The 13252-nt window shown below is 48.7% G+C and overlaps 1 protein-coding gene across 1 annotated transcript in view; it reads right to left on the reverse strand.

Moving 5' to 3' along the window:
- LOC143294886 (protein FAM91A1-like) overlaps positions 1-13252 on the reverse strand; it is a 51990-nt gene that overhangs the window by 8680 nt on the left and 30058 nt on the right. The window contains exons 13-17 of the mRNA XM_076606407.1: positions 8158-8244; positions 6050-6255; positions 3059-3146; positions 1678-1788; positions 404-517 (exon numbers count right to left, since the gene is read on the reverse strand). Coding sequence (XP_076462522.1) covers positions 404-517; positions 1678-1788; positions 3059-3146; positions 6050-6255; positions 8158-8244 — 606 coding nt within the window. The remainder of the gene's footprint in view (positions 1-403; positions 518-1677; positions 1789-3058; positions 3147-6049; positions 6256-8157; positions 8245-13252) is intronic.

Consider the following 13252-nt stretch of genomic DNA (forward strand, 5'->3'; position numbering starts at 1 on the left):
TGTATGAGCATTTTTACCCCGCCATGTAGGCAGCCATACTCCGTTTTCGGGGGTGTGCATGCTGGGTATATTTTTGTTTCCATAACCTACAGAACGCTGACATGGATTACAGGATCTTTAACATGTGTATTTGACCTTCTGCTTGCGCATACACACGAAGGGGGTTCAGGCACAAGCATGTCTGCATATATGTTGACCTGAGAGATCGGAAAAATCTCTACCCTTTATCTTCCAGGCACCGTTACCGAGATTAGAATCCAAGACCCTCAGATCGAAAGTCCAGTGTTTTAAAACCATTCGGCTATTGTGCCCGTCCTAAGCAGCAGTGAAGTGGCACTACAGTTACAGTGTGACCAGCTGTGAAAGCCAGTGGGCCCCCAACAGGAGGAGGCCCTGCCCTGACCTGCACGAAGACAGCGGAGTGTGCCAGGGCGTCGTTCAAGGTCAGCAGGATGTTGGAAGCAGCGATGACCCCGGGATCGTGACCCCACGTCGTCACCAACAGGCGCTCGTAACGCTGTACAGTCACATGCAGCAGACACTGGTAACGGTTGCACACCAACGGCTGACATTAAGATTGAAAAGAAGAATGAAGAGCGATTGCAGTTTGACCTTTCTTATCTTGTCTCTTTTATCAAAACTGTCATCAATGCACTTCATACGTTTGTCTGAACGTCACCATCACTGATAAAAAAGATGTAAAAAAAAAGAAGACGACGACGATGACTGGAGAACTTGTCTGCAGCTTAAATTCACTAAACAACTGGCTCACACAGTTAGTCGCATCAGTAATATAAAACAAAGATAAATCAGACATACATCAGAAGTGATACGTCCACATCCTATGTACACATGAGCTCTAAGCGTCTAACAAAAAACAATGTATACACAACAGTGCATAACAACATACTTCTGCACATTAAAAAAAACAGTGCATACATGTACCTATGCACCAAGACAAATTGCAGATATGAACAATCACACACACATACAAAATGCCCTTCACACACCCACAGACACACACACACCCACAGACACAGACACACACAATACATGATGATTTCAGTAGAAGGTAAAGTGGGGTGGGTAAGAGGAGGAAGAATGCAGACAATTAGCTATGCTTCATCACACCCAAAGACCTGTTTGAACAGGTGGATTTTCTAGTTTGTTTTGAAACAGGACAGCAGTGGTAAGTGACAGAGATAAAGAGGGAGACAATTCCAGACAGAAGGTGCTTGATACTGAAAGGCCCTTTGATACGTGTTTCATTCGAATTCCACATTTAACTCTCTCCATACGAACGGCGGAAGGGACGACGTTAACAGTGTTTCACCCCAATTAACATCATCAAAATATTGCAAGCGGAACGCTCTTATACTGAAGAGGTGAATGTTGACAGAGAATACCACAATTCTGACGACGGAAGCTAAAGGTTGGGTCATTCAGACACCCACTGGACATCCAAGGGGTCTGTGCAGAGGAGAAGAGAGGACTGGCCGTACTGAGTGAGTTAACCTAAGCAAAGATATTTCACCCAAGCCAACATGATGACAGCAGAGCAGAAGCGAACGATGTCTATATAAAACTCCCATCACAGAGAACTATCATCAAAACCAACGCCATCTCTCTCTGCTGATGTAACACCCTCTGACCCATGCATCTGGTTGCCGTGGTTACCTGGAATATGTCAGGCAGCCTCTTCAGCTTGGTGCCTTTGACGAGGAGGAGGGAGGGGGGGCCACATCCTGTCAGGGAGTACACGTACAGCTTGAACCACAGCGAGCTCACCTGCACACACACACACACACACACACACACACACACACACAGGTAACACTCACATTTAATCACATGATGTGTGTTGAAAACACACTATTCCATGTATACATACAAGAAACACTCACCTGTAATCACATGTTTGTCTGTATCATTTCCTGTAAACCCTCAGGTGACACTGACTTGAACCACACACACACCTATTGACAGACATGCCATTCTATGTACAACAGTTTACTCTCAATTTTGTATGACAGTTGGCTGTGTCCGACTATGACCATCAGAACAGAGGTAACTGCTGTCCTAACTATCTCGGCCAGAGTTTGATTATAGTGGAGAGTGTCTTGCCCAAATTACATCCCCACTCTCTCGGCCAACAGGGTTTTTGGACAGTCAACATTGGGATGGCTACCAAAGGCCAACAAGCCCCCAGGGCTGCAGCACCAAGAGCCAGTGCAATCCTGCCTCCTAGTCTGAGAGTCATGGTCCTTCACAAACGACTAAGCTGTCAAAGACTTCCCATTGCATGGAGAAATCATTCATCATACAGCTCTCTCTTAGCTGTTGGCCCAACTGTAAGCTTTTATCAACCTGTGATATCAGCTGACTTTAAACTGAACAGGAAATGCCTACCTCTGGTATGGACCAGCAGGTGTGTCAAAACACTGTGTACACAAACCTACCTCTGGTATGGCCAAACAGGTGTGTCTAAACACTGTGTACACAAACCTACCTCTGGTATGGCCCAACAGGTGTGTCAAAACACTGTGTACACAAAATATACCTCTGGTATGGCCCAATAGGTGTGTCAAAACACTGTGCACACAAACCTACCTCTGGTATGGCCAAACAGGTGTGTCTAAACACTGTGTACACAAACCTACCTCTGGTATGGCCCAACAGGTGTGTCAAAACACTGTGTACACAAACCTACCTCAGGTATGGCGAAACAGGTGTGTCAAAACACTGTGTACACAAACCTACCTCTGGTATGGCCCAATAGGTGTGTCAAAACACTGTACACAAACCTACCTCAGGTATGGCCCATCAGGTGTGTCAAAACACTGTGTACACAAACCTACCTCAGGTATGGCCCAACAGGTGTGTCAAAACACTGTGTACACAAACCTACCTCAGGTATGGCCCAACAGGTGTGTCAAAACACTGTGTACACAAACCTACCTCAGGTATGGCCAAACAGGTGTGTCAAAACACAGTGTACACAAACCTACCTCAGGTATGGCCCAACAGGTGTGTCAAAACACTGTGTACACAAACCTACCTCAGGTATGGCGGGGCCGATGTGCTGAGGTACACTGCTGCTGACCGGTCGTATCTCATTGCTCAGTGGTGCCATGGACACCAGTAAACTGGACACACACACATACATGTCACATGTCTATCACTTCATCATAGACACCAGTAAACTAGACACACACACACATACATGTCACAGGTCTATCTCTTCATCATCGACACCAGTAAACTGGACACACACATACATGTCATATGTCTATCTCTTCAGGAAAGTTTCAGGAAAGTTTCACTTTCTCAAGGAGGCGTCACTGCGTTCGGACAAATCCATACACGCTACACCACATCTGTTGAGCAGATGCCTGACCAGCAGCATAACCCAACGCGCTTAGTCAGGCCTTGAGTGCATGCTTACATATTTGTGTACCTATGAAAGTGGATTTCATTTTACGTAATTTCGCCAGAGGACAACACTCTCGTTGCCATGGGTTCTTTTTCAGTGCGCCAAGTGCATCGTCTCATCCGAAAGACTGGACGCTCAGTTTGATTTTCCAGTCAAACTTAGGAGAAAGGGCGAGAGCGGGATTCGAACCCACACCCTCACGGACTCTCTGTATTGGCAGCTGAGCGTCTTAACCATTCTGCCACCTTCCTCCTTCATCATCGACACCAGTAAACTGGACACACACATACATGTCACATGTCTATCTCTTCATCATAGACACCAGTAAACTAGACACACACACATACATGTCACATGTCTATCTCTTCATCATAGACACCAGTAAACTAGACACACACATACATGTCACATGTCTATCTCTTCATCATAGACACCAGTAAACTAGACACACACATACATGTCACATGTCTATCTCTTCATCATAGACACCAGTAAACTAGACACACACACATACATGTTACATGTCTATCACTTCAACATAGACACCAGTAAACTGGACACACACACATACATGTCACATGTCTATCTCTTCATCATAGACACCAGTAAACTAGACACACACACATACATGTCACATGTCTATCTCTTCATCATAGACACCAGTAAACTGGACACACACATACATGTCACATGTCTATCTCTTCATCATAGACACCAGTAAACTGGACACACACATACATGTCACATGTCTATCTCTTCATCATAGACACCAGTAAACTAGACACACACATACATGTCACATGTCTATCTCTTCATCATAGACACCAGTAAACTAGACACACACATACATGTCACATGTCTATCTCTTCATCATAGACACCAGTAAACTAGACACACACATACATGTCACATGTCTATCTCTTCATCATAGACACCATTTAACTGGACACACACATACAAGTCACATGTCTATCACTTCATCATAGACACCAGTAAACTAGACAAACACCTATACATGTCACATGTCTATCTCTTCATCATAGACACCAGTAAACTGGACACACACATACATGTCACATGTCTAACACTTCATCATAGACACCAGTAAACTAGACAAACACACATACATGTCACATGTCTATCTCTTCATCACAGACACCAGTAAACTAGACACACACACATATGTTACATGTCTATCTCTTCATCATAGACACCAGTAAACTAGACACACACATACATGTCACATGTCTATCTCTTCATCATAGACACCAGTAAACTAGACACACACATACATGTCACATGTCTATCACTTCATCATAGACACCAGTAAAGTAGACACACACACATACATGTCACATGTCTATCTCTTCATCACAGACACTAGTAAACTAGACACACACACATACATGTCACATGTCTATCACTTCATCATAGACACCATAGACACCAGTAAACTAGACACACACACATACATGTCACATGTCTATCACTTCATCATAGACATCATAGACACCAGTAAACTAGACAAACACACATACATGTCACATGTTTATCACTTCATCATAGACACCAGTAAACTGGACACACACATACATGATACATGTCTATCACTTCACCACAGACACCAGTAAACTAGACACACACACATACATGTCACATAGACAGTCTATCACTTCATCATAGACACCAGTAAACTGGACACACACATACATGTCACATGTCTATCACTTCATCATAGACACCAGTAAACTGGACACACACACATACATGTCACATGTCTATCTCTTCATCATAGACACCAGTAAACTAGACACACACACATACATGTCACATAGACAGTCTATCACTTCATCATAGACACCAGTAAACTGTTCCCGCCACTGCTCCTTTATAGCTGACACGTCTGTGGCACTGTGTCGCTTCCTGGTCTTTGTCTTGTTTCTCACAATCAGAATCCATGGCTGACTTCTCTGTTTTGAGCCGCTTGTTCCTTCCTTGCATTCCATAGCTTAACTCTCTCCATACGAACGGCGAAAGAGACGACGTTAACAGCGTTTCACCCCAATTACCATCATCAAAATATTGCAAGCGGAAGGCTCTTATACTAAAGACGTGAATGTCGACAAAGAATACCACAATTCTGACGACAGAAGCTAAAGGTTGGGTCATTCAGACACCCACTGGACATCCGAGGGGTCTGTGTAGAGGAGAAGAGAGGACTGGCCGTACTGAGTGAGTTAATCCACCGGGCAGAGAGACTGACCGAGACGCAATTTGATTTCGCCATGTTCTCCCTTGTCCAGGCAAACGATTAAGATGATTGGTCCACTCACTGCTGTTTCAATGTAAACACGCACGGCATTAGCTGAGCATCATCATGTGAGACCAAGGTTAGTAGTGACAGCCCTGGCCTCGTGACTGATAGGTCTGGAGCATATGGGTAATGTTACAACAGGAAAGCATGTGACCATGCTATGTTGTCAAAAATGAACTTGTCAGAACAATTTTGACACTGACGTAAAGTCGGAACAAACTACAAAAAACACACACACAACCACACACACACACACACACAACACACACACATACAGGCAGACAACAAAAGCCAGGCCCCACCTGTAGTTTTTGTTGAGGACCCGGGAGCGTGTCTCAGGGTCCAGACTAAGGAGACTCTCGCAGCGCAGCAGGTCGATGCCGTGCCCAGTGTTTGAGTCACCGTCCTGACACAGGTGGCGGTTGTGGCGCAGGAAGCGTATCGTGTCGCGCAGCGTCAGGGCGTGGTCAAAGTACCGACGCGCCTCCCCCTCCGCATCAGACCCCACCTTACACATACACAGAGCAATAACACACCTGACACACACACACACACACAACACAATAACACACCTGACAAACACAGCCCACAATAACACACCTGACACATACACACACACACAGAGCACAATAACACACCTGACACACACAGCACAGTAACACACCTGACACACAGAGCAAAATATCACATCTGACACACACGCACATAGCACAATAACACACCTGACACACAGAGCACAATAACACACCTGACACACACAGCGTAATATCATACACACACACACACAGACACACATACACAGCACAATAATACACCTGACACACACACACACAACACAATAACGTACCTGACACCCACAGCACAATAACACACCTGACACAGCACAATAACACATCTAACACAGCATAATGAAACACCTGACACTGATGGAGTCTCCCGTCGGACCAACGGATGAGTAGGCAGGCAGGCTTTTGATGCTGGGCACACACAGCACAACAACACAGCTGACACAGCAATATAACACACTTGACACACAAAGCACAGTAACACACCTGACGCACACACACACAGCTGTTGTGTTATCTCCCCTCGCTGACCATCCCCAAACCCCCTCCCCCCTTTCACACCACTACGCTGTGCAGAGGATACTAGTTGTGAACAGTTCGTTATGTCAAGCACGACCTCTCCCTACCCCCTTCACACCTCTACGCTGTGAAGGGGATACTGGTTGTGAACAGTTCGTTATGTCAAACACGCCCTCTCCCTACCCCCTTCACACCTCTACGTTGTGAAGGGGATACTGGTTGTGAACAGTTCGTTATGTCAAACACGCCCTCTCCCTACCCCCTTCACACCTCTACGTTGTGCAGAGGATACTAGTTGTGAACAGTTCGTTATGTCAAACACGCCCTCTCCCTACCCCCTTCACACCTCTACGCTGTGAAGGGGATACTGGTTGTGAACAGTTTGTTATGTCAAACACGCCCTCTCCCTACCCCCTTCACACCTCTACGTTGTGAAGGGGATACTGGTTGTGAACAGTTCGTTATGCCTAACACGCCCTCTCCCTACCCCCTTCACACCACTCTGTTGTGCAACGTACACTGGTTGTGAACACTTCGTAATGTTTAACATCACACTTCCCTGCCCCCTTCACACCGCCATGTTGTGCAGAGGATACTAGTTGTGAACAGTTCGTATGTCAAGCACGCCCTCTCCCTACCCCCTTCACACCTCTACGTTGTGAAGGGGATACTGGTTGTGAACAGTTCGTTATGTCAAACACGCCCTCTCCCTACCCCCTTCACACCACTACGTTGTGAAGGGGATACTGGTTGTGAACAGTTTGTTATGTCAAACACCCCCCTCCCCCACCCCTTTCACACCACTCTGTTGTGCAACGTACACTGGATGTGAACACTTCGTAATGTTTAACATCACACTTCCCTGCCCCCTTCACACCGCTATGTTGTGCAACGTACACTGGATGTGAACACTTCGTAATGTTTAACATCACACTTCCCTGCCCCCTTCACACCGCCATGTTGTGCAACGTACACTGGTTGTGAACACTTCGTAATGTTTAACATCACACTCCCCTGGCCCCTTCACACCGCTATGTTGTGCAACGTATACTGGATGTGAACACTTCGTAATGTTTAACATCACACTCCCCTGCCCCCTTCACACCGCTATGTTGTGCAACGTACACTGGATGTGAACACTTCGTAATGTTTAACATCACACTCCCCTGGCCCCTTCACACCGCTATGTTGTGCAACGTATACTGGATGTGAACACTTCGTAATGTTTAACATCACACTCCCCTGCCCCCTTCACACCGCTATGTTGTGCAAGGGGTACAGGTTGTGAACAGTTCGTTACGTCTGACACCACGCCCACCCCTCACCTTCTCCAGTTCAGACAGGAAGCTGTCCATGGACTCGTCGCTCAGTTTGCCGACCTCAAACATGGTGACCGCGTGGCTCTTCAGTCCCTGCACCATCACCACACGCATCACATCACATCATGTTGCTATATATAGCCCTGCACCATCACCACACGCATCACATCACATCATGTTGCTATATATAGCCCTGCACCTTCACCGCACACATTACGTCATGTTGCTATATATAGCCCAGCACCGTCACCACACACATTACGTCATGTTACTATACATAGCCCTGCACCGTCACCACACACATTACCTTCATGTTGCTATATATAGCCCAGCACCGTCACCACACACATTACGTCATGTTGCTATATACAGCTCTGCACTGTCACCATACACATCACATCATGTTACTATACATAGCCCTGCACCTTCACCACACGCATCACATCATGTTACTATATATAGCCCTGCACTGTCACCATACACATTACGTCATGTTGCTATATATAGCCCTGCACCGTCACCACACACATCACGTCATGTAGCTATATATAGCCCAGCACCGTCACCACACACATCACATCACATCATGTTGCTATATATAGCCCTGCACTGTCACTGCACACATTACGTCATGTTGCTATATATAGCCCTGCACCGTCACCACACACATTACATCATGTTGCTAAATATAGCCCTGCATCGCCACCACACACATTACGTCATGTTGCTATATATAGCCCTGCACCTTCACCACACACATTATGTCATGCTGCTATATATAGCCTTGCACCTTCACCATACACATCACATCATGTTGCTATATATAGCCCTGCGATGTCACCACACACATTACGTCATGTTACTATACATAGCCCTGCACCGTCACCACACACATTACGTCATGTTGCTATATATAGCCCAGCACCGTCACCACACACATTACGTCATGTTGCTATATATAGCCCTGCACTGTCATCAACATTCCAAGCTGCTTACAGCCCAGGTGACCACAAAGGACACATTCAGCACTGAATACTCAGTAGTTCTCAAAACCCATGAAAGAGAAACCAAAACAATGCTAAAAGATCCATTCCAGCTGAAAAGAGAGACGCATCCTAATCTCTTTTGTTGTATTGTGTTGAGTGTGTGTGTGTGTGTGTGAGAGAGAGAGAGAGAGTGTGTGAGTATGTGTGTGTGTGTGTCTGTGTTTGTATGTGTGTGCGTGTGTTTTTGCGTGTGTGGGTGTGTGTGTGAGTGTGTGTGTGTATGTATGTGAGGGTGTGCGTGTGTGTGAGTGTGTGAGTGTGTGAATGCGTGCATGCATGTGTGCGTGCGTGCGTGCGTGCGTGCATGTGTGTGTGCATGTGTGTGTGTGTCCTACAGGGGAGAGGTTTTCCATCATGAGGAAGGCGGTGAGGGTGTGTGTGTGTGTGTGTGTGTGTGTGTGTGTGTGTGACCTACAGGGGACAGGTTTCCCATCATGAGGAAGGCGGTGAGGGTGTGTGTGTGTGTGTGTGTGTGTGTGTGACCTACAGGGGAGAGGTTTCCCATCATGAGGAAGGCGGTGAGGGTGTGTGTGTGTGTGTGTGTGTGTGTGTGTGTGTGTGTGTGTGACCTACAGGGGAGAGGTTTTCCATCATGAGGAAGGCGGTGAGGGTGTGTGTGTGTGTGTGTGTGTGTGTGACCTACAGGGGACAGGTTTCCCATCATGAGGAAGGCGGTGAGGGTGTGTGTGTGTGTGTGTGTGTGTGTGTGTGTGACCTACAGGGGACAGGTTTCCCATCATGAGGAAGGCGGTGAGGGTGTGTGTGTGTGTGTGTGTGTGTGTGTGTGTGTGTGTGTGTGTGTGTGTGTGTGTGACCTACAGGGGACAGGTTTCCCATCATGAGGAAGGCGGTGAGGGTGTGTGTGTGTGTGTGTGTGTGTGTGTGTGTGTGTGTGTGTGTGTGAGTGTGTGACCTACAGGGGACAGGTTTCCCATCATGAGGAAGGCGGTGAGGGTGTGTGTGTGTGTGTGTGTGTGTGTGTGTGTGACCTACAGGGGAGAGGTTTCCCATCATGAGGAAGGCGGTGAGGGTGTGTGTGTGTGTGTGTGTGTGTGTGTGTGTGTGTCTGTGTGTGTGACCTACAGGGGACAGGTTTCCCATCATGAGGAAGGCGGTGAGGGTGTGTGTGTGTGTGTGTGTGTGTGTGTGTGTGACCTACAGGGGACAGGTTTCCCATCATGAGGAAGGCGGTGAGGGTGTGTGTGTGTGTGTGTGTGTGTGACCTACAGGGGAGAGGTTTCCCATCATGAGGAAGGCGGTGAGGGTGTGTGTGTGTGTGTGTGTGTGTGTGTGTGTGTGTGACCTACAGGGGACAGGTTTCCCATCATGAGGAAGGCGGTGAGGGTGTGTGTGACCTACAGGGGAGAGGTTTCCCATCATGAGGAAGGCAGTGAGGGTGTGTGTGTGTGTGTGTGTGTGTGTGTGTGTGTGTGTGTGTGTGTGACCTACAGGGGACAGGTTTCCCATCATGAGGAAGGCGGTGAGGGTGTGTGTGTGTGTGTGTGTGACCTACAGGGGACAGGTTTCCCATCATGAGGAAGGCGGTGAGGGTGTGTGTGTGTGTGTGTGTGACCTACAGGGGACAGGTTTCCCATCATGAGGAAGGCGGTGAGGGTGTGTGTGTGTGTGTGACCTACAGGGGACAGGTTTCCCATCATGAGGAAGGCGGTGAGGGTGTGTGTGTGTGTGTGTGTGACCTACAGGGGACAGGTTTCCCATCATGAGGAAGGCGGTGAGGGTGTGTGTGTGTGTGTGTGTGTGTGACCTACAGGGGACAGGTTTCCCATCATGAGGAAGGCGGTGAGGGTGTGTGTGTGTGTGTGACCTACAGGGGAGAGGTTTCCCATCATGAGGAAGGCGGTGAGGGTGTGTGTGTGTGTGTGTGTGACCTACAGGGGACAGGTTTCCCATCATGAGGAAGGCGGTGAGGGTGTGTGTGTGTGTGTGTGTGACCTACAGGGGAGAGGTTTCCCATCATGAGGAAGGCGGTGAGGGTGTGTGTGTGTGTGTGTGTGTGTGTGTGTGACCTACAGGGGAGAGGTTTCCCATCATGAGGAAGGCGGTGAGGGTGTGTGTGTGTGTGTGTGTGTGTGACCTACAGGGGACAGGTTTCCCATCATGAGGAAGGCGGTGAGGGTGTGTGTGTGTGTGTGTGTGACCTACAGGGGACAGGTTTCCCATCATGAGGAAGGCGGTGAGGGTGTGTGTGTGTGTGTGTGTGACCTACAGGGGACAGGTTTCCCATCATGAGGAAGGCGGTGAGGGGGTGTGTGTGTGTGTGTGACCTACAGGGGACAGGTTTCCCATCATGAGGAAGGCGGTGAGGGTGTGTGTGTGTGTGTGTGTGTGTGACCTACAGGGGACAGGTTTCCCATCATGAGGAAGGCGGTGAGGGTGTGTGTGTGTGTGTGACCTACAGGGGAGAGGTTTCCCATCATGAGGAAGGCGGTGAGGGTGTGTGTGTGTGTGTGTGTGACCTACAGGGGACAGGTTTCCCATCATGAGGAAGGCGGTGAGGGTGTGTGTGTGTGTGTGTGTGACCTACAGGGGAGAGGTTTCCCATCATGAGGAAGGCGGTGAGGGTGTGTGTGTGTGTGTGTGTGTGTGTGTGTGTGTGACCTACAGGGGAGAGGTTTCCCATCATGAGGAAGGCGGTGAGGGTGTGTGTGTGTGTGTGTGTGTGTGTGTGTGACCTACAGGGGACAGGTTTCCCATCATGAGGAAGGCGGTGAGGGTGTGTGTGTGTGTGTGTGTGTGTGTGTGTGTGACCTACAGGGGAGAGGTTTCCCATCATGAGGAAGGCGGTGAGGGTGTGTGTGTGTGTGTGTGTGTGTGTGTGTGACCTACAGGGGACAGGTTTCCCATCATGAGGAAGGCGGTGAGGGTGTGTGTGTGTGTGTGTGTGTGTGTGTGTGTGTGTGTGTGACCTACAGGGGACAGGTTTCCCATCATGAGGAAGGCGGTGAGGGTGTGTGTGTGTGTGTGTGTGACCTACAGGGGACAGGTTTCCCATCATGAGGAAGGCGGTGAGGGTGTGTGTGTGTGTGTGTGTGACCTACAGGGGACAGGTTTCCCATCATGAGGAAGGCGGTGAGGGTGTGTGTGTGTGTGTGACCTACAGGGGACAGGTTTCCCATCATGAGGAAGGCGGTGAGGGTGTGTGTGTGTGTGTGTGTGACCTACAGGGGACAGGTTTCCCATCATGAGGAAGGCGGTGAGGGTGTGTGTGTGTGTGTGTGTGTGTGACCTACAGGGGACAGGTTTCCCATCATGAGGAAGGCGGTGAGGGTGTGTGTGTGTGTGTGACCTACAGGGGAGAGGTTTCCCATCATGAGGAAGGCGGTGAGGGTGTGTGTGTGTGTGTGTGTGACCTACAGGGGACAGGTTTCCCATCATGAGGAAGGCGGTGAGGGTGTGTGTGTGTGTGTGTGTGACCTACAGGGGAGAGGTTTCCCATCATGAGGAAGGCGGTGAGGGTGTGTGTGTGTGTGTGTGTGTGTGTGTGTGTGACCTACAGGGGAGAGGTTTCCCATCATGAGGAAGGCGGTGAGGGTGTGTGTGTGTGTGTGTGTGTGTGTGACCTACAGGGGACAGGTTTCCCATCATGAGGAAGGCGGTGAGGGTGTGTGTGTGTGTGTGTGTGACCTACAGGGGACAGGTTTCCCATCATGAGGAAGGCGGTGAGGGTGTGTGTGTGTGTGTGTGTGACCTACAGGGGACAGGTTTCCCATCATGAGGAAGGCGGTGAGGGTGTGTGTGTGTGTGTGTGTGACCTACAGGGGACAGGTTTCCCATCATGAGGAAGGCGGTGAGGGTGTGTGTGTGTGTGTGTGTGTGACCTACAGGGGACAGGTTTCCCATCATGAGGAAGGCGGTGAGGGTGTGTGTGTGTGTGTGTGTGACCTACAGGGGAGAGGTTTCCCATCATGAGGAAGGCGGTGAGGGTGTGTGTGTGTGTGTGTGTGACCTACAGGGGACAGGTTTCCCATCATGAGGAAGGCGGTGAGGGTGTGTGTGTGTGTGTGTGTGACCTACAGGGGACAGGTTTCCCATCA

Source organism: Babylonia areolata, chromosome 20, assembly GCF_041734735.1.
Source record: "Babylonia areolata isolate BAREFJ2019XMU chromosome 20, ASM4173473v1, whole genome shotgun sequence".
Lineage (NCBI taxonomy): Eukaryota > Metazoa > Mollusca > Gastropoda > Neogastropoda > Buccinidae > Babylonia > Babylonia areolata.